This window comes from Acromyrmex echinatior, chromosome 6 (genome assembly GCF_024713525.1).
Source record: "Acromyrmex echinatior isolate Ae372 chromosome 6, ASM2471352v2, whole genome shotgun sequence".
Taxonomy (NCBI): domain Eukaryota; kingdom Metazoa; phylum Arthropoda; class Insecta; order Hymenoptera; family Formicidae; genus Acromyrmex; species Acromyrmex echinatior.
Window position 1 is genome coordinate 8,483,036 of NC_141857.1, and position 21,812 is coordinate 8,504,847.

The following is a 21,812-nucleotide window of genomic DNA, read 5'->3' on the forward strand; positions in this document are numbered from 1 at the left end:
AAGTCATTTCTAGAGGCTGAGAGAGTTTCGGTTTTATTGGAACGGAGTCATTCACCTGTTCAACCGCGTCTGACAGCATCCGAATGTAGATAATACGCATAAATATGAATGATAATCTTATGATAATCAGTATTAAATAATTAGGTTGTATATATTTATCAGATCTTATCTTTCATAATCCTGAATCTAATCTTGTTGAACGTAGAGATAATATTTACATATGATATATTATATTATGATTCAAAACGATGTATAAATTAGATCATATGGTATACAATCACTATTTTATATAAATTATATTTTACTTTTTAGAATATACATTCCTTTTTCAATCAAACTTGACTTGTTTGTAGTGTAAGATAATAAATCCAATTTTTAAACTCCTTAAAATTCTTTTCATTATTACGAAATAAAATAAGAAAATAAAATTCTTTAAAAAAGAAATGAATAATAAATCTCAGAAAATAATGAGGGGTAATATTAATAATAATTACAGATAGTTTTTTTATGTACGCATTCGAATTTATTAGAATCCGAAGAAGAACTGTCGTTGCTTGGAACTGATTCAAACAAGTAGACAAACGGCAAGAACACTGAGAAAGCTGAACGAGTCAATTCGGCCAATGGCACTCCCCGTTTTGTTAAATGCGTTGCACCGTGTTGCACATTCCGTCGACGTCGTCGTCCACCCCACGTCTCCTCTTCGTGGTATTCGGACGCGTGCGTGCGTGCGTGCGTGCGTGCGTGTGTGCGTGCGTGCGTCGTGGCCCTCTCGGGGGGATAAGAGTGCGTGCCTCCCGACAATAATAACCATTAAGTCGTGAGAGAATGCGGGGGCTGACGTCATCCATTCAACAATCGCGTACCCATCGAACGCTGTCAAACGCAGCCATCGTGAGTTTACTCTACGTTAACGCGATGGTTTTCCTCCTCCTCGACAAGTATAACTTGATCGTCGCCGTCCTTGGAAGAATCAGCGAAGATGACATCGATACTTTCTACCGGGAAAATAACAGACACATTTCAATATTTTATATCACCTTTGTAAAAGCTTTCGAAGAAAGACCGCAAACATGATTAATGGTATGAGATAGACTAGTAGCTAAGATACACGTTTTTATTCTGTATCTCATCGTTCATCCTATCGAGTTTAATTGTTGTAAATTGTCGTTGGATTTCAGAAAGGAAACTTACTACTCTTTAAGAAGTTCGGAACATAGCCTTCGACATGCTCGCGGAATGTTGGCACAGACTTGCCAAGTCTACTTCCGGGGTGAAGCAAAGCAGCAGCTCTTTTAAGAACAATGCCTCTCTTGTGGAATCTGAACTTGTGTCAAGAATTTCGTATCTTCCACCCTCTACGCTCGGGGCCGCTTTCCCACGGAAGGGAAGTGAGACTTGCCGGAACAAACAAAGACATAGATAGCCAACGCGAGGGGAAAAGACGCGATCGATAAAAGGAACTCTAAGATCGTTAAGACGTTTCCTTTCGCACCCCATGTGCTACTAGACTATCTTTCTCGATAACCGACGAATGATTACGAAATATATGTGTTGAGATTTTTCTGATTGTTCGCGGACCGACAAAAAATCTTCCTAAAATGTATTTATGTTTACAGAAATATTAAAGTAAGGAAAAATAGGTCTTTATCGATTCCAATTAATTTTTCATCTGTTAGTTTATATTTAAGTATTCCTTTTTTTCTTTATACAAATGTATCTTTATTTAGTATCAAACTGGAAGTCGTGAGAGATTAATTTCGTTGCATCTTGTAACTTTAGGATTCTTGTTTGCGTCTTTTACGTGGAATCCGAATGGCTCCAGCTGTCCAGGAATCTTGTAAACGGAAGTCAACTTCGAGCTACGATCCAACGAACTCGCTCGATTCTCCTCCTCCTCGTCGACGAAGAGAAGCTATTTCTGACACTCACACCCCGCGAAACCACGGATTGTTCGTACGAGTATCACTGTAATGCTAACCGCGGATGCATCCTGACATTTTCGCGACGCGAGGAATGTTTTCCGCGCTTCTCGATGTCAATAATTTACGGCTACACCTTCGATTTGTTGAGGTAAAACCCGACAGATTGTTTGCGCCCAGTCCCGTCTCGTCTTCATTGTTACTGGAATGCATCACGTAAGGACACCACAGGATGACGTGTCCTGCAAGGTTTATCCCGTCCTTTTTTTGAGTATGCTGTCATTATATGACATCAGCGATGAAAAAGCGTGCCCGCGATGCAAAATAGATTTGCGGTTTTTACAGATCCATTATATCCTTTTCGCGGATCACGTCGGCATTACTCAAATCATAAATGGAAATGCGGATGAGACCAGCTTCGGTAAACGCAAAGGCTTTTCTGTTTCGCAATTCCATGAGTCATTGCATTTCTACGTTGATTTACGAATAAAATATCTTGACTCTCTAATTCTGACATACGAATGTATGCCAGAACTGCTGATCACACTTTTCATTCTGCAAACTTTGAAAATTCAGAGATTTATGCATGTTATGCAACATATAATAGACACTTAAGGATTAACGAGAACATGAGAATTTTATTAAAGATGGCTATAGAGAATATTTTACATGTTGGCTACATGTTTGATTCTGGATTTTATATTTTCTCATTTTGATTATGTAATAATTTAACAATTTTTATATAAATTATTGCGAAGACTTTGTAAAGTCGAAACTAGTTTCGCTTGATTTATTGTAAAATTTTAACATCCAAATTATTATAAGGATTTATTATACAATATTTCAACATCTTATTATTCACTCATCTTTGGCCATTATTTGTATATAATTTTAATTGTGTTTTTAGAGATGTATTTTTGATAAAATTATCACAGAATATTTCTCTTTTTAATTAAAAACGCTCTTTAATATTACATCTTATTTTTTATATTAATCTCTGTTGTTACTTTAATTTCAAAGAGAGAAAATAAGGACAAAGATAGTTTCGTAAGGTTCATGATTTTGATGCAACTTTGTGATTTCCTATAAAGGCATATGTCAAAGTAATATAAATTTACTCTATCATAGGAAATAAGATATGGAAAATAAATTAGAGGGCTATAAGTTAAAAACGCAAATCTTAAGGGAACCATCAATGGCAAACCACACCTTAATGTATTTCGTATACCTGATCAATTTATTAAATCATTGTGCCGTTCCTTCGATCAATATTCTCAATCTCACCTTTCCATTAAGGTCAACTACGTTCTAAATATTCTACTTCGAGTTTAACAAACATTTCAAAATCACAATTAACTGCTAAAGTAAACGTATAACAATTTCAGTAAAATAAAAGCCCGATTTTCAGTAATAAAAATTTATATTTGTTTCAATTTGTGTTATAATTAATATATTTTTCGTATGTTTATATTAGATAAAATATGTGATTTTTTTATATTTTATTAAAGTGAAAGGAATCTATGATATACATGCAGATAGATAAATATACAGCGCAATGAATTGAATGAATAGAGAATGAATTTACAAATAATCATTGCGAGAATTTTTTTTTTAAATAAAGTAGGTAGACACATCGCGAGTGACATACATGTTCGTTGATGCGCACCGCAAAGTGAATATAAACTATGAACGCTATGTTCCACAACATTAGGCCGACTGAAAGAGTGCGTGGATGCCTATGGAGCTACGCATAGATTGAGCAATGGGACATCGTGGCGCCTGTTCACGTGTATAGACATAGTCTTTGCTAAGGGAATCCAGGGTGGATTTATGGGGATGGGAGTTACAATCTAACTGGAGCACAGGGGTGCTGACGTGTAGTAGTCAGTCATTAATCTAGATTCATGGACTTCTTCCCGCGTAATCGCATCTTTCATTTCATCTTTCTAAAATATGCAACTATTTTTCAATATCAAAATACAAAGAGAAATAAGTATGTGCAATGTAAATGTAGATAATTCGAGATTTTTGCACAAAAATGCTCGAGCACATTTATCATTAATACAATTAAATACACTTTCCCTTTGTTGTGCCTATTAATTGATGTGTATAATTGGAACTGTACATATTATATTTATTTCACTTTTTGCAATATCTTTGTTCTATTGAAGCTTTAAAAAATGCGAATGCTCATTTAATGTGCTTTTTGTCAGTTTATCTTTAAAATATAATTCAGATATTTATTTTATAAATTTAATAGAGAAATGTGAATGGAAAGTGATAAAAAAATGTATAGTGTGTGTAAGTGATACAAAAATTTAATAATATTCTAATATAATTCAAACACAATTTACCACATTTTACTTTACTAATTACTCACTAATCGATTCCAATCACGACGGGCGACGATCTAACAATCTCAATTCGCGTAATTGCTTTACTTCTTACAGTTTATGCGATTCACAATCAGCTCACCCATTTTTTTCCTCATGTAGGGTGTGGTTTACATTGGTTAAAATTGAACAACGTATGTGCCTTGATATAGTATATAGGTATATAGTATATAGGTATATAGAAACATCATGACTGTGAAAAAACGAGTTAAACTGATAACAGACACGCAAAGAGTTTTTCTTCGACCGGTTTAATCGCGATTTCTGCCTCGCATCACTGACGAGAAGCCGGCAATATCATTGTTGAACAAGAGATGATACTGAGGGAAATATTATTGGAAAACCGTGTTTGCTCGTTTATACTCCGTCCTTCCTGAAATCAAGCTCGTTCAATCGTGTATCAGAAATCTAATTTCAACCGGCGCACCATTCCTCGTATCCATTTCGGACACGATATATGGTTTGCGGTTTCGATGGACGATCCGATCGTCATGAGTTATAGGACAACCACTGGCATTCGCGGTCCAGCGAATTAACGGTTTTGGCAATCGAATTGTCGCTTCGGAAAAATAGGATTAATTTCGCTTTAATACTCCTAGTACCTCTTTATACACTGCATAGCTATATACTGAAAAAAAAATTCACGAAATTTGAATAAATATTTGTTCAGATAGTACCAATGGGTATCATTTCTTATAGAAAATAAATATTACTTACTATTTACTGAAAGTAAATGGTACCATTGGTATTTAAACAAATATTTATTCAAATTTCGTGAATGTTTTTTCAGTATATAGCTATAATACACGAGAAAGAAAGAGAAAGAGATCCTCCAGAATTTTTCCATTATTATTGACATAATTTTATGGAAAATGTTTGATTGATTTTATTACATCAACAAACCAATAATTTTTCCAAGATTAAATTTTGTCGATAAAATTCCTTCTTGGTTAATATTGTTGTTATATTTTAATCTTCACCGTGTAAATGGGTGGTCACTTGTGTTTAGGCGATTTTTTAAATTATGAATATTTTTAAAACAAGTGAATACAGACGCGCCGCTCTGCTTTTAAAAAATTTGTGGGATGAGTGAAGGTGCTCGCGTGAAAGCTCGGCAATTTTCTCGCGAAAGGCGTCATTTTCTCGCTGAGCAACGCGTTTATTCAAAACGCGGACATAAATAACTTCCGTTTGCACGCAACGCATATTTATAACAAATAAGTAAAATGATTTTTTTTATTTCTTGATTATTTTTATAAGTAAAACACAACACACACACACACATATAATGGAAATGAATTTTTATTTGTGTTATATCTTAGAATAAAAATGCAAATTGATCTGCGGAAAAGGTGTTACGATTTCTTCGTTCTCTTATAATGTTAGTTATTCCGTATGTATTTTTTTATTTATAAAAGTGTGTGAGATCATATATTTTGAACAAAAAATGAATTTTTTAAAGTCAAGTGTCAATTTTTTATACGAACGCTTATTTTTGTAAGTAAGTTTCAAAATTGTAAGACTTCATGTTCCGAACTTAAGCATTTCAATTAAAAAAAATTTGTTGGCATTTTTTTATTAAAATATGTACCTTAACTTTATTTTCCATTTTTAATGATTAGATTTTATTAATTTGTTCACAAGTTACAAATTTTTAAACATATTACTATCCTACTCGCATTTTGATTTATATATTTGCAAAAATAAAATATTTAAACAAATACATTTGTAAAATTATGTATAAATCTTCCATCTATAATAGCTGAGAAAATTATATGAAATTTTTAATATTTTTTGAACCCTATAATCTATTAAAAAAACACGTTGAACATTAACGACCCTCGTGTACTTAATAGATACTAATAAAAACGTATACAATGAGGGTTAAAATTACGAAGCATACTTAAATAATTTAATGAAAGTTTATTGAATTAGAAGTTATGATTTTCTGTGCTTGAAGGCCACTTAGGTAATATAGTACTTATTAATTATAGGTTTATGTAAACCGACTAAGAGTACGGAGGACCTGAATTACGAGGATGATACTCCTTTCGATGAAGATAACGAGGAAGATGAAGACGAAGAGACTGACAATATCGGCACCGCCGAGATGCCTCCGCAAATCTTATCACGTGCAATGAGCGTTCGTGTAAAAGCTGGGGATACCGTTATACTACCTTGTCAAGTGGTCCATACAGGTTTGTAGAACAACATCCAGTCAGAAATGACAATGGAATCGACATCAAATCGATATCGATTCAACGTCAAAATTATCAAATTCAATCGACATTGATTCCATTGTCATTTCTTATTGGGCAAGAATCCTTTATTATTTATTAACGAACATGACATCCAACATGTTTCAAAAGCGTCTTTCTATTTTTCCAAAATTATTTTTCAACATTAAAAATAGTTTAGTTTATTTTATTTTGTTTATTTTATTTGACTTTTTTATAACGAGGGAAATATTTATAAAAAAAAAAAAGAAATAAAATAAAGAACTAATTAATTCTCTGTACGCAATCGATTATCTCCCGTTCTTTAATAAGTTTATCACGGATTATTTCAGACAATTATGTGGTCGCCTGGTTGAAGGACGATAAGTATCTGTACTTCGAATCGCAGACATACACCGAGGACGACAAGAGAATCGTACGATTGCCTAATAACAGCCTAGTGATCTACAATGTGACGGTCGAGGATAGCTCGAACAATTACAAATGCAGTATTCTACAAAATCCTCACTCCATAGATTTGACTCACCGTCTGTTGGTTGATGAAAATCCACGTCAAGAATCTACGCCGCCGCAGTACTCGCACAAAGGGATCATACGAGTGAAGCCGTCGAAGAAGGTCGAAGTGAACCAGGGCCATAATATCACGCTCGGTTGCGAGACCGACATACAGCCGCCGCCCGAGATCAAGTGGTTCATTGAGGTGAAACGTCATTAAAAATATCATTGATAACTCTAACGTCATCACTCCTATCACGCTGTTTTATCACTGTAAAAGTATTGCAATATTCGTGATAATTATGACAGACGCTAAAGATATCATAGGCAAGGTTTTAACATGGAAAGCAAAGCTGATTTCGGTTTTTTTTTTTTTTAATTTTAGAACAAGAAGGTGGACGGTTACGATCCCGACGTGATCCTGAACGGAAATTACATCACGATAACGAAAGTGAATGAGTCTCATAGCGGCCTGTATCAATGCCTCGCTGAAGATGGTTCGGAAACGCCAGCGATGGAAGCGATCAACGTCGTTGTGAATTGTAAGCTAATTGCTCATTCTTATTTGGCCGGCATGGCTTCAGTCTGTTTTGCATAAGCATATTGATATTAGCGATTAACACGTTCCGCTTTCGCGACAGACAAACCTAAGATCGAGGTAGACAGAATAGTCTACAGCGGTGCGGGTATAGAGTCGGAAATTACGTGCATCGTGAGCGCCCATCCCGCGGCAGTCGTAACGTGGTTAAAAGATGACAAAAGACTTACGCAGAAGAAATCATCGATAATGATATATCATAGGACAATACCGAATAGTAACAAGACTAAGCACATTTTAAAAATCTTGCATACTTCGGCACGGGATTTTGGCGAATACAAGTGTCATGCAGATAATACCATTGGTTATGTCATTAAATCTATTATTTTGACAGGTATGATATACTGTTACATAAAGTTATATAAATGTGCACTATAAATTTCTTGCAGTGAAATCTCACTCCAAGAGAGTGAAATCTCACTCTTTTGAAGTGAAAGAAATTTAGATTGTGTACATACATTTAAATACTTATATATTGCATATAAGATTGACATTTTTCTGTAAGATTAATATATCAGAAAAATATTCAAGTGATATAGTTTATTTAACTTTTGTGAGTTATTACAGAATTTGGATAGGTAAACAGATTTTCATTTGCAAAATATATTTTAGGTGTACCTTCGCAAGCGAAGATATCTGGCGCCAAAATGACTGACGATGATGCAGGAATTATTCTGAAGTGGCATTTGGAAAGTTATTCGCCGATCAGCGAATACAAGGTAAATACGATGTATACCAAGAATATATGCTTCTTATTAGAACTTATAAAGTAAAAAATATGATTTAAAATACAATTTTTTTTTATTTACAGGTACAATATCGTCGCAAGGGTGACTCGAAATGGAACATCATCGAACCTGAAGTCAAAGACGGTAAAGGAAATCAATTTATCGTAGAATGTCCAATTCCAGAACTTCTGCCTGGATCTTACGAGGCGATCCTAAAGGCTAGAAATGAATTTGGATGGTCTTTGGACTCAGAACCACATACATTTAGTGGTGGTACGTATATTAATTTTATATGAATTTTTGTACATTTTATATCTATATTTTTTGAGCGTATAAAAATTTTCATGATTTGTGCATTATTTTATTATAAATAGACGTTAATTCAAATAAAAGATTGAAGAATTATCTATAAGAAGACTTATTTAATCAATCGTATAGTGATTTGATTATTAAATTAATTAGATATATAATTAAACAATTTAAAATATTAATACATATAAATAATATAACAGATTACAAATATTAAAACTTCGTTTTCTTATTTCCTTTTTAGATTATCCTCCTGATTTAGCATTAAAAGGTACGAATACAATTTTTCCAAACAGAACATTAATTATTTTAAATGATTTTTTTTATCGTCAGTTCTTAATTTCCTATTTATTTACAGAAAATTCGGCAACTGTACGATCTCCTGGAACGTTTCTAGCATTGATCCTAGTCGTTTTATCTTGTGCCTTCACAAGTCTGTAACTCTTTACTTAAATCTCTACTAAAGTATGTAGGTGAGTATGACGTAAATTTATGAGAGAGAACAAACGATATAAACTTACGATAAATTTATTGACTTAAATGATTTATTTATGACACAGGTAATTTGCTGCAGCCAAAGCAACACCAGCAAACGCTATGGTGGATTTATTAGTGTAGGAACACTTAGGAGAGACATAGCGCTAATAGCGAACATACATATTTTTAGTGTAAATTCCCCTTCTCTATCAGGATATATTTTATTTTATGTATATATATATTTAATAAAATAATTTCAAACATGCGGGCATTATCGAGACACACATTAATATACATTTTACATAGTCGAAATTTCGTGATTAATATTGATTTACAACTCACCTAGGTGTTCCATTAAGATGCATTGTAAAGGAAAAAAAATGAGCATTTTAATTGTACCGTAAAATCAATACTTATTAAGAGATATTGTACTTTAAAATATATACATAATTTATATATATCATACACACATATATATGAATACGTATGTACGCGCATATGCCCATGTATACGTGTGTATGTAAACACATAATATAGTATTCACTATACATGCGTAAGCTCACAGAGACACACAATCATATTATTATAATTTATTTTTGTATGCTTAAGATTATTAGAAACGTGTTCAAAGAAGTCGCTTGGTGCCATGTACACGGGTCTACTACTTCCGAAAAATCATGTATAGAATCTGATCTGTTGTCCACTGTGCACATGTGGAAAGAACATGTACCTAAAATAATGTAGTAAAAGAGAAGTAAATATTATAGAAATATATGCTATTGCGATAATACGTGTATAACCGAGTCGACAAAGAATATAAAGTTGGAAGCATTCATACTGAGATTATCGTTCACATAAGAATTATTCATTAACATTACGTCCACGTTCTCGTATGTTTGCTCCCAATGGAAGCAAATCTTTCTTTTTTATTTACTCCTATGTTTCTCGAATATGTACAATGTGATGCGCGAGTAACGAATGTGATTGGAATGAGTATGGAAAGAATGAACGTTCTATTTAGTGTTTTCCATAATAGTTTGCTAGCTTTTAGCGCTGATACGTTGTTATATTGATTTATAATTAATGTTATACACAGTAATTATAATTGTATAAGTAACTATAATTGTATAAGAAATTGCCCATTTTAGAAACGGCCGGTGTGCTTGTCATAGATATGAATAACATTAATACATAAAGAAAAATAGCCATATTCTTTCTAAAGTAAACTATTATTTAAAAATAATAAAGTCTGTGTGTATAATTTTAATATTCTTAGACAAAGCAACTTGTATTTTTAAATCGTAAATAATAATTATTTATGTATTTTCCAATAACATGTTGTTATTGGAGAAAATACAAAATTTTTAATCATTATGAAAGTTATAAATGCTTATTAAAGCACGATTTTATACTGTACTCATTTTATTCCATGGAATTTCATTACGCTACTTTAAAGATTCTTTATATGCATAATTTTTCTCAACATATATGATTTATTTTTAGAAGCGAAAATGGCTATGGGAAAGTTGCAACATATAAAAATTAAATCTTTGTTATCATCAGTCTGTTTCATTATTAATTATTAAAAGTTTTGTAAATTTAGTAAATTTGATAACAACGAAACTCATTTATACAAATTAATCAGGCTTAAAATTGTAAAAATATATAACATAATGTACGTATTTTAAATTTTAGTTACACAATTTTATCTTATATGTGTAGACTTGAACGTTTATTTTAAAACATGTCGACAATATATATATAAGAAAAATTGTTAGTCAAGATGCTTATAAAACAATATATTAATATACAACACCTGATGTGCATATGAATATAGCTTCTTGTTGCCTTAATCAATGTAACATGTACAATCAAGAAAATCGAAAGATATATATATTAATTCATAAGATTATACCTGCAGATACATAATAAACAAAGAGTAAATGAATTTTATTGTAAATTATTAATACAATCCTTGAAGAAATAGTAAAGTGTAAAAATGTTTATACTATTATAAATTATTTATCATATATTTATTATATTTTATAAATTGTACAACACAATAATATTCGATTTATTTTACATCTATAAGATAAAATTCATGTTTAATTACAATACGATTTATTTCATATTTGTACTTGGTTCTCAATTACAATTTAAATAACCTTTTAGATTTCAAAATCTTCCTCGGCAGCTGGCAATATTACAGTCGTAATAACCAAAGGTTTCGGATTTGATTTCTTGCAAAGTAATATTTTGACTTTCCCTGATATTTGACTTTTCAAGTTTGCATTAATAGCTAGTGGTATAGGCACAGCACTTGGTAGCAAGGGCAAATCTATCACACGAGGATTCACATCGGTGTCCTCAGCTCTACAGAGAATATACAATTCTGTTGAAGATAAATCTTCAGAAATATTCGTTACTATAATACGAATCATGTAATTGGGACCTAATCCAAGAACATTTGTTTCTAACGTGATAGGATTAGATCCTAGTGCTTGGTTTTCACTTAAATGTTCGGATGCTTGTTTGGCCGTTGTCAAACGTAAGCGAAGAAAGCCTTGCTGAAATGTGTTATGAATCTTCTTTGCTTCGGCTCTCTCTCTTATCGTTTGATCGACAAATAATCGCGTTTTCTTCGGTATCGAGAACTTCGATGTGTTACTCGACGATGAATTCGATATTGAATTATTCGTATTAAAATCAGCAGTGCGCTTTAGAATTTTCATGCATAAACCACCCCCAACAGTGACCATAGCTATTGTCCGTTCCTCTTGTCCCATTCGTCCGTACTGCATTCGTAAAAAAAGATTATATATTCATATTTTGCCATTTTTTTAATATATATAAATGTTGTTGATTTAGGAATACCTTAAGAGCTGATACGGGTTCCATAATTTTCACAGTATCAACATGATGTTTTCCATCGTAAATGCGAATTCCATAGCCTACTGTACTTACAGCTAACAAAGACAGCCCACTTTGCGGTACTGGTAAGCTAACTAGATCTAATATTATACCGGGAATATTGATATGCCATAATTTTATTCCCTATAAGAAATTTATACATCGGAAAGAAATTTAATATAAAGTTTTCAACATTAAATTAAAATTCTTTATACAAGCGTACTGTTTTTGAAAATCCCACTAAAGTACCATCCATAATAGCTACTGCTGCTCCTTGAGAAGTAAGAACAGCAATGGCTACCGCAGGTGCAGGTAACGTTTCCCAAAGTTTTACAGGACTTCCTCTCCTAATTGTTCCTATTTTTCCATCTCTTCCAATAATTATTATGCGACCATCGCCCGTCCATAAGCCGCAGCTGGCAAATTCTGCTGGTGGCCACTCCAATATATGCTTATCCATAACTGAAAAAGCTCTGTATGGCAATTAAATAATATATGTACAGAATGTATATAAAATATTTTAATGAATTTTTTCTTAATTATACAAAAAAAATACCTAGGATCCAAGACGAGAACTTCACAAGCCTCGGTCCCTAATATGAGACAACTACTAGCAGGATCATTCCATGAGTCTCTGCGAATGATCGCAATTGCCGTTAAGGCATTAGCTTTAACAAGCGGTATCCGTCTGTATTGTTCTGCAAAACTCAAGCGCAAGTTATTATCTAAAGAGAGGAACTTTAAAGTACGAGGAGAGAGAAATGCTGCGCCAAGTTCTTTTAGTAACAGCTCCAAATCATCCGCAAGAGTCAACACATTTAATTCTTCGTCCAATCCGCATTTATGCCAAATCTACATTAAATTATTGAATGTCAGAATATATATTACATACTCAGACTAGAAATATCATACATGAAATTGAGATAATCCTATATCATTATTTATTTCTGTATCAATAAAATATAAGTACTTCTCGTTCTTTTGGATGAGCATCAATATGTGGCAGACAATATTTGAAGAATGGTCTCATATTTTTGAAAATATATACGTTAGCTCCAGCTCCTACAGCAACTACGGATGATCGAGGTTCTCCATTTTCCGTATAAAAACCGACTACTCCACAGGGTGGTTCTATCATGTTATGCTCAGTTATCTGATCACCTCCTTTATACACTCGTATCTAAAAATAAAAGAGTAATGTATTTTGTAAATAAATAAAATAAAATTTAATAAATAAAATAAAAAATTGTATAAATTATTCATGAAAGTAAATAAATGTTTTCACATCATTTACTTTTTCTAATTCTAACTTAATGATATGATTATATCTTTAAAACTTTTTAGTCATATAGAATATTCTATTATAATTTACAGAAAAATGAACTTTTCTTTATTCGTTTTTTTCTATATAAAATCCTAATTTTTATAATTATTCTATTATAGTACTATTATAAACTACATAATTTAAGAATATATTTGTACATGTCTTTATTGTATTATTTTCTTGTTGTAATTATACCTTTGTTGAATCGCTTCCAACTGGTCCTAGATCAGCACAAATAAGTCTAGCATCTCCATCACCGCTTATATCTAACATATCAAGCCCACCTGGCAAAGAAAATAAACCAGCACTTGGTTCCCAAAGTGCTTCTAACCAGCGACTCATCCCAAGTCCTCCAAGAGATTTATGATCAGCTCTAAAAAGAAATTCCGATAAAAATAAGTATATAACTAAAAAAATAATGTCTTGATATTTTTATACATACACATACACAATCAATAAAAAAGTTTTTTTACCTTAAACCGTGCATGATTAAAAATTTTTATAAATTCTGTTTCTATATAAGTAGCAAACTTATTTACAGTTTAATTACTAAACTACCTACATATCAGTTTTCTTATTTATGACATCTGTAACATTTAACTATATACATATTGCACAATTCGAACCAAAAGATTTTTTAATTTTTTACATATTTTATCAATTCTATACTAACTGGCAATTTTATAATCTGATAAACTGACATTCCATAATTACGAGCACATGCATTAAAAATTACATTTATATGACAAAATATCATGTGCTTTGTTTGTATATTTGTTTCCATAGAAATCTTTTAACAAATGGCTTGAAAGCGGGAAATTTAACCGTATCAGAAATTCCCTAGAATTAAAAAAATTCTTTAGATTTAGGTTGGCTGCCCTTTTCACAAAAGGCAATCAAAATGAGTTTTCTGAAATCCCCTAGAAACCGCGGGAAAATACATAAAACCAAAGGAAAATCTATAATTATATTAAATTATAAGAACGCGAAAAGGTCAAGAAATATAAACATGATAAAATTTATTTTTTTAATATGTGTAGCTTTTTTCTAATCATGAGATAAAGAAATTTAAATATGCATTTTAAAAATTGTAATAAATGTTTAAAAATTTGTAAGAAATGTTTTATTTTGCGTTATATTTTATTTAAATATGTAAAATAAAGTATTTTATTGCAGAATATAAAAAAAGCTGTAAAATTTTTTTAATATAAAATAATATTTTATTGGAATAAAATGTATATTTCATATAAAATTATTTTATTGTTGCTATTTTCATATAAATTATGACAAATAATCGATGAATATCTAATGAAAAACATTTGTAATTATATTTGCATTGTTAATTTTCATATAATACTGATACTCATGAATATATTTTAATGAAAAAAAAACGTATCAATCACCATCGAAATTTCAAATCCATGTAAACAACATTATTTGTCACATTAGGTACACTCATGCATGTTATATAACACGTTTTTAAAAATTGATAACTGAAACTTATGGAATATACAAAAGATGTTAATATTATACTTATTATTAGTTAAGTTAACATTTAATTCTCCATAGCCATAAATATTGTACGTATGCACATTTAAGAGCATTAATACTGTTCAGTGCGCTTCACAGTCTTTAGGACATATGATTTACCAGCTTTTTCTGTTTGTTCACAGAATAAAGTAGATATGCTATGCTATTAACTATATAAATAAACTATATAAAAGATATTCTTCTTAAATATTACATTAACTGCCGAGTATGAGCGTACCAAATTGATATAGATGCTCTTGATTGCACCTATACATACATATATCTGTACTAATTAGGAAGCCCTCTGTGTATATGTGTCTGTGTGTCTGTTTGACTGTGTATATGCGTATTGTACGTATATATTGTAGATATATGTAACAAACAATAGACCACATGTTTGAGTAATGACCTTAAAGCTATTTGAACACAGCCAACAGTCACATTAATTATATATCACACCAATGCATAGAATAACATACAAAAATGATTATTTTACATATAATTTAAAAAATACAAAATTGATAAAAAAAAATAACAAATTGAGATTCCTAGAAAATGGCACATAATTTCTAATTAAATACTGATTGTTTTAACGAAGTAATGTTGATAATGGAGAAGATGGTGGCAATGACGGAGATGGAGGCCTTGCAGCAAGAGTTTCCAATTCACTGCAATGAAATTGACATACGGAGCTAGAAGTGCTTAGAGTTGATTCCGAAAGCATTCCCCGTCCTTTATAAGCTTTTCTCGCTCGATTGTTATCCTTGTCAGTTTCAACTACACCGCTATCATCATATTTACGAAAACAAATTGATAATATTTTCAGTCTGTAAAAAATTCAAGTTATAATCATTGATTAATTTATATTTTGTAATGTTCAATTGCTTTATTTTAAATATTATTATATTTTTAATATATTATAAACTTATATATTATATAATAAAAATTGATTACCTGGGATATTCAAACTGAGCAAATTGTGAAGACGGTCCTATAACTGCTAACATTGGACATAAAAACAATGTTGCATATATCCAACTTACTCCCATGACAAGCACTAAAAAAAGACCGATTTGTATATATGCTAGCACATGAGAAGGTAACATTAAAGCACCCGCAGCACCGCTTGTAATTGCTGCCATAAGAGTAGGACCACCCATTTGTTGTAATGCCGCTTTTACTCTGTCTATTTTCTTCTCAGAGACGCATGCTTTATAACTCACAGCGTAATGCAAGCTAAAGTCCACAGCAAGTCCTAATAAAACAAAAATATGTCCAGAAATATTAATTTCACAAATAGTTTAAACTCATCTTTTAACTTTTATTTACCTATTGCTGTAGTGATTGCAACACTTTCTAAAATATTTAGTTTCCATCCAAGAAGAATAAGTATTGCCACGGTTACAATTATTACAGCACCAATAGCTAGAATTGCATACAGGCTAATAAGAGGATTTAAGGTCACCAGTGCTAATACTATTAGAGCCAAAGTTAGCGATACTCCCATCGCATATAAAGTTCCATGATATAATGTACGCTGGAGCTCGTAAAATTCTAGATGGCTGATAAACCATCCGCGTCGCATCCCTCGAGGTGCAGTTCGTAATTGATTCTGCATCCAATTTTCAACCTGTATTTAAATTCAAGAAGTTCAATTAAACTTTACTTTAAGGATTTATACTTTTGCAAATATTATCAATTCATGTCGTTATTTATTAATACCAAATAAGTAATACTTGCTTCATTAAAAAATTTATCCATATTTCCAAACGAGAGACTATATGCATATGTGCTATCATATTCAACAATAAGCGCTTTAATTTTAGGTGTTATTTTACTCGGAAACGAATCATTTGATGCCTGCGCGGACAATAATGGTTCTTTAACAAATTTTGGGCCTGCAGAAATTGGACCAGTCCGAAACCATAAATGAGGCGTGTGATGTATTCTATCACTAGCTTCAGCTGCACATTGTTGCAGAACGCTTGGTGTATAAGGAAATTGACTGCTTTTGCAACATGGTACATACTCAATCTGAGGATCGATAGGATCCTTACAATGTCTCTTCATCCATAAACGTAATGGTTCAATGAAGCAATTGGATAATAAAGGTCCTGTAGTACTGCGGTAAAAAGATTGTTTCCGTAAATTTCGGCAAAATTGTTCAAGCCATATTTGAGATTTTGGATGAGAAATATTAAAAGTATCATCCCAGTCAGGTATTCCTCGTTTACGAGGATCAAGGTAATCACCATTATCGACTGGATTTATGCCCCAAACAAACCTTAATGGTAAAACTTCAGCATCTCCGCCAACCTGTACAAATCAAGTACATTATAATTATATATATATATATATATATATATATATATATATATATATATATATTTGTGATGCAAATATATCTACATAAGTAAAATAAGCACCATTTCATATCGTTCAAACCAAAATCTCCGTGAATATATTAGATCATATTGTTCAAACGGATGTGTATCATGGAATAATTGAAAATCCATATAATCTGGCAGTTGCAAACCCGGATAATGGAAGACGATACTGCAACACGCTGATGCCATGATAGCCAAACTTAATAACCAAAACCAACGTAATCGAAGCACTAATCCAGTAAGAAAGGTGGTAAATCCTATTGTAACTTTATCTCCCAAAGATCGTAAAGGACGAATAATTCTTCTGGTAATAAAGTTGACAGGCGATAGAGTGGATAATTTACAATGTTCTGACACAATCACACACGCAGGTAACCATGTAATCATCAAGAAAAAGTTTGCAATGACTGTCATACCTGCAAATAAACTATACAAAATTTATTATATATGATAGTCAAGATCATATATGATAATCAAGATCATTTAAGTATGGAATAGAAAAATGTTCTATAAATTAGCTCTACAATAAAATTAGTACCTAAAGCAATTGATGGCAGTCACATTACTGACAATTGATGCAAAAAAAGCTACTGCTGTCGTAAGAGATGTAACAAACATAGCTGGGAAAGCATGTATCATTGTTTCTTGTACCAACAGTACTAATCCGTCATTTGAAAGTTTTTGTTCTTTCTTAGATTCCCATACCTTACAATAAATAAATGCATCATCTGCTCCAATACCTGTAAAAAAAAATTTGTTATAATAATGTATCTACAGCATTTTTATGTAGATTTTACTTATTTTGATATAATAAAATACTAACCTACGGCTACAACAATGGCCAATAAATTCATAAATGGGAAAAATTTAATATGTAAAACAACAGTATAAATTGCATATGAAATGCCAAGGCTAAATACTACTGCGAAAAATGTTGCTATAGTCAATACTATAGAACCAGTATATGCCCAGATACAAAATGTAACAAAGATAAAACCGACGAGTACCAGACTCGAATCAGATAATATATCGCGATCAAATAGTGTACTTTTTAGACCAAGTTGAATGCCTTGAACACGAAAGTTTCCATATATTAAATCATTATTATCTATTGCTTTATAAAAATCTAAAGTTGCAGAGCTTGCCGCAATTGGAAGAAATAACATTGCTGAATGCAATGTCGAATTTTGTTTGCTGTTGGGATCCGTCTTCTGTAACAATCCAATTAATATATTCAATATCGAATTAAATATTTATTTGTTAAAACACTAATTAAAGTTATGATCAATGGACTCTTACACTCGGAATAAAATTAACGTCTAAAAGATAGTGTAGTAAATGATAAGCTGCATTTCTCATGTAGCATTCGTTTGGCACATGTTTTTGGCAATTGAAGTCTTCTGCACAGTTAGGCGTCAACTGGCGATTATGATAGTAATAAGCGCATTGTTGCAAAAGTGTTTTTACTCTGCTCAGATCATTTTCTGTTACTCCCAAACAAGAACTGCGATTGGATAAAAGTGCCACATAGTTAGCTGGTGACCAACTTCTACAACATTTATGATCTGCCGCATCATTACGATTGATTTGCGTCTGGCACAAAGATGGAAAGTGAACGTTTCCACGAAGTACACCATCAATATGACATTGAGCTAATACACCCTCCATAGACCACAAATTTTTTTCCTCTGAATCTACGGTAATCACAACACGAGCATACGAAGAAGTTGGTAAATTACAGAAAAAATTATCACTATCAAGATGATCTTGAGTCTTCTCTTCTATATCTGCATTATGCGTATCTCTCAATTCTAATAATTCTTCCCATGTATCTTTGTCTTCTTCATTTGCTTCTTTATCTGTGTTATTTAACATTGTTTCATGTTTCTTTCCCTTTTGTTTATTTTTACTTTTTGATTTTTTTCTAAGAATACCCTGAGTAGATAAACTACGATTTTGCATATTAGACTGAAAAATTAAGTTAAAAATTTAATGTAATACTAATTATTTAACATATACTATATATAATATTTCTAAATATTATCTAAAATAATTAAAAAAAAGTGAGACTATACAGTTAAAAAAAAATTTTATCATTCATACCTGTTGAGTTAGTTGATGACGTACATATTGATAATATTCTAAAGGATTATCAGTAAGTTCTCCTCTTCCTTTTGTAGCTTCTATTAAATGATTCCAAGCTGTCAGTCTTTGTGCTAAAACTGTACCTCTTGCCTCAAAACCCTATAGTATATAAATATATGTTTGAAATATATTGAAATTGTACAGAATTTTGTTTTCACTCTTACAAAAAGATAATCCTACATACCATTTGAGGATCCGTAAAATCTGGAAACTTTTCAGTTGTAAGTGGAATAATTAAACATATTAAAGAGAATATAAAAATGATCAGTAAAATAATATATGGATGATGAGCAATTATACGAGGATACCAGGATGCCTTCATTTTTACAAAGATTTCTCTTATTTTTGTATGTATATATATATATATATATATATATATGTGTATATATAACTTTTTTAAATATCTATTTTAAATAAATATTTTTAGATGTATTTTTATTGTAGATCAATACATATATGATTAATAATCGTCATGTATCATTCGTCAGTATACAGTTTGTTGAAGAATTTGTGATAGTATTAAAATACCCTTCTATAACAAAGGTAATAGTCTTGCATCACATAATTATGCTCGTCTCATTTTATTCAAATACCTCCGCAGGAAGGTACCAAATGGTTTCTGTCGAACAATTTTGTTGTTTCCTTTATTTCTATTACAGTTCACGTTCAGAGTCTAATTTTAAAAGCAGCGGAATAAATTTTAATGTCCGAGTCGCGAATGCAGAAACGACCATACGAATGTAGTAAATTTCAACATATGCGAATAAAGCAAATTATTAGAATTTGTAGATGCTTCTTCTTATTATCATGTCATTAATCAATTCAAATAAAAAATGTGTTGTACTCGTGATTATCTCGTTAATATTCCACGCGGAGAAATCGCATTGTGCATCTACTCGAAATGACAACACGTGTTTACATTACAATGACGAATGGTACGATCCGTTGCTGCTGGACGAGACGCTTTTTTCACACATGCGCAGCGACAACCAACGACAACATACTAACAATAGTATCCCGATTCGGAGCTTTGCCTTGCTCTGCTTCGCTCCGAGTTATTTTAGCAGACATTCAATATGAAAGATTAAATGCTTGAGATTAATTAAAAATAAATAACAATTCGTTAAATGCAGCATTAAAATAATGGCTTAGTTTACATCATGCACTTGATACGAATACTAACTAATAACTTTCTATTGAATTATCTATAATTTTGGCGATACGTATAAATAATATATATTATATAATGTATACGAGATATATGTTTAATTAATTATTTTGACGCATATTGTATAATTTAATACAACATTCTTTGAATAACATCGCTCTGATGCCCATTTTCACCAATATAAGATGCATTCGGCATTGCAAATCGGAGGCGTCCGTTTGCTCTTTTACCTCGAAAATCATTCGGCAACTCGCATCTTTCTGCTACACTACATGTCATCTCATCTGCGTTCAATATTAACATTTCTAGAGCCAATCGAGCTGCTCGATCCACACCGGATTCGAAGACCGAGCTCGCAAAGTTATAATACAGATTTTCGCGCCTAAATTAAATTCATAACCTGTATATTTATTATAATGTATCCTGACTCGTTAACACATACATTCATCTCTTTTAATACTTCTATTTTATATAGTTTATTTGAACTGTTATAATGTGTAAGTCTACAAACGTTGAAACAAATGCAATCAAATAGAAATTGATGGAGTACATTATGTACAATATTTAACGAGGAAAGTAAATTTTTAATTGTTTTTCTCTTTATGAATTTGAGATTACATATTTAAAAACAAAGAATTTGCTAATTAATTTTTAGATCAAAGCTTGTTGCATTAAGTCTATGTTGTACATATAGAATGAAATAAAATCAAACTGTATTAATATATTAAAAATTCTAACGAATATAAATCAAGTGATATAACTTAAAAATTTCAAATTGCTGAAATTTATTTGCAATGTAATATTTTCTTTTAAGAAAACACATCTTACGTATGAGTCTGCTACATTCATGTGTAACGATCTATTTTTAGTATATAAGATTATTATCAGTTTTTAGTAAAACGAAAGATATTTTCAATTAACAAAGTATTTTTATTTATTTCGCAAAAACAAACAATTTCATTTTATAATCTAACTTTAAAGGGTAGTTTACAACTCTGTATCGTTCGGAATTAATTCTTGGCATCCGGATTGCTCGAAGATCACGTGATCAAGCTCGCCATCTGCTAGCTCGCATCTCAGATTTACATTGTCGGACGCATTTACAGATTAATTTTAATCTCGGTTCAAATTAGGGGTTTCGCACAATAAAAGGAATAGAGAATAAAAATTTCAACCTATCAGAAATCAT

At 31.5% G+C, this 21,812-nt stretch overlaps 3 protein-coding genes across 9 annotated transcripts in view; 1 reads left to right on the forward strand and 2 right to left on the reverse strand.

Annotated features, from left to right (window-relative positions):
• LOC105145246 (neurotrimin) overlaps positions 1–11,107 on the forward strand; it is a 71,220-nt gene extending 60,113 nt beyond the window's left edge. Inside the window, exons 2-10 of one of the 2 annotated variants that reach the window (XM_011054687.2) lie at positions 6,310–6,513; positions 6,885–7,252; positions 7,433–7,589; positions 7,689–7,979; positions 8,258–8,364; positions 8,457–8,646; positions 8,927–8,953; positions 9,041–9,155; positions 9,243–11,107. In XM_011054687.2, the coding sequence (XP_011052989.1) occupies positions 6,310–6,513; positions 6,885–7,252; positions 7,433–7,589; positions 7,689–7,979; positions 8,258–8,364; positions 8,457–8,646; positions 8,927–8,953; positions 9,041–9,123 (1,427 nt within the window). In that variant the 3' untranslated portion in view covers positions 9,124–9,155; positions 9,243–11,107. The remainder of the gene's footprint in view (positions 1–6,309; positions 6,514–6,884; positions 7,253–7,432; positions 7,590–7,688; positions 7,980–8,257; positions 8,365–8,456; positions 8,647–8,926; positions 8,954–9,040; positions 9,156–9,242) is intronic. The other variant, XM_011054688.2, reaches the window with a different exon arrangement.
• A 63-nt stretch (positions 11,108–11,170) lies between these two features.
• On the reverse strand, positions 11,171–14,184 carry LOC105145244 (Bardet-Biedl syndrome 1). Of its 3 annotated transcripts, XM_087407191.1 has the most exons (8): positions 14,067–14,184; positions 13,867–13,980; positions 13,589–13,766; positions 13,040–13,249; positions 12,626–12,921; positions 12,293–12,542; positions 12,034–12,213; positions 11,171–11,954 (listed from the first exon to the last, which is right to left on the reverse strand). In XM_087407191.1, the coding sequence occupies exons 2-8, from the start codon at positions 13,878–13,880 to the stop codon at positions 11,328–11,330; spliced, it is 1,755 nt and encodes a 584-aa protein (XP_087263317.1). In that variant the 5' UTR covers positions 13,881–13,980; positions 14,067–14,184; the 3' UTR covers positions 11,171–11,327. The 3 variants fall into 3 exon arrangements, with proteins under 3 accessions (XP_087263317.1, XP_087263318.1, XP_011052988.1); XM_087407192.1 differs by lacking the exon at positions 13,867–13,980; XM_011054686.2 differs by having other exon boundaries at positions 13,867–14,184.
• A 449-nt stretch (positions 14,185–14,633) lies between these two features.
• LOC105145284 (protein dispatched) lies at positions 14,634–20,895 on the reverse strand. 4 transcript variants are annotated; one of them, XM_087407184.1, is made up of 11 exons: positions 20,854–20,895; positions 19,640–19,666; positions 19,414–19,554; positions 18,610–19,278; positions 18,134–18,521; positions 17,849–18,050; positions 17,350–17,737; positions 16,664–17,239; positions 16,253–16,553; positions 15,878–16,178; positions 14,634–15,750 (listed from the first exon to the last, which is right to left on the reverse strand). In XM_087407184.1, the coding sequence occupies exons 1-11, from the start codon at positions 20,863–20,865 to the stop codon at positions 15,513–15,515; spliced, it is 3,243 nt and encodes a 1,080-aa protein (XP_087263310.1). In that variant the 5' UTR covers positions 20,866–20,895; the 3' UTR covers positions 14,634–15,512. The 4 variants fall into 4 exon arrangements, with proteins under 4 accessions (XP_087263310.1, XP_087263312.1, XP_087263311.1 ...); XM_087407186.1 differs by lacking the exon at positions 20,854–20,895 and adding an exon at positions 20,300–20,474 and having other exon boundaries at positions 19,640–19,659; XM_087407185.1 differs by lacking the exon at positions 20,854–20,895 and adding an exon at positions 20,300–20,474.
• Positions 20,896–21,812: the final 917 nt, after the last annotated feature.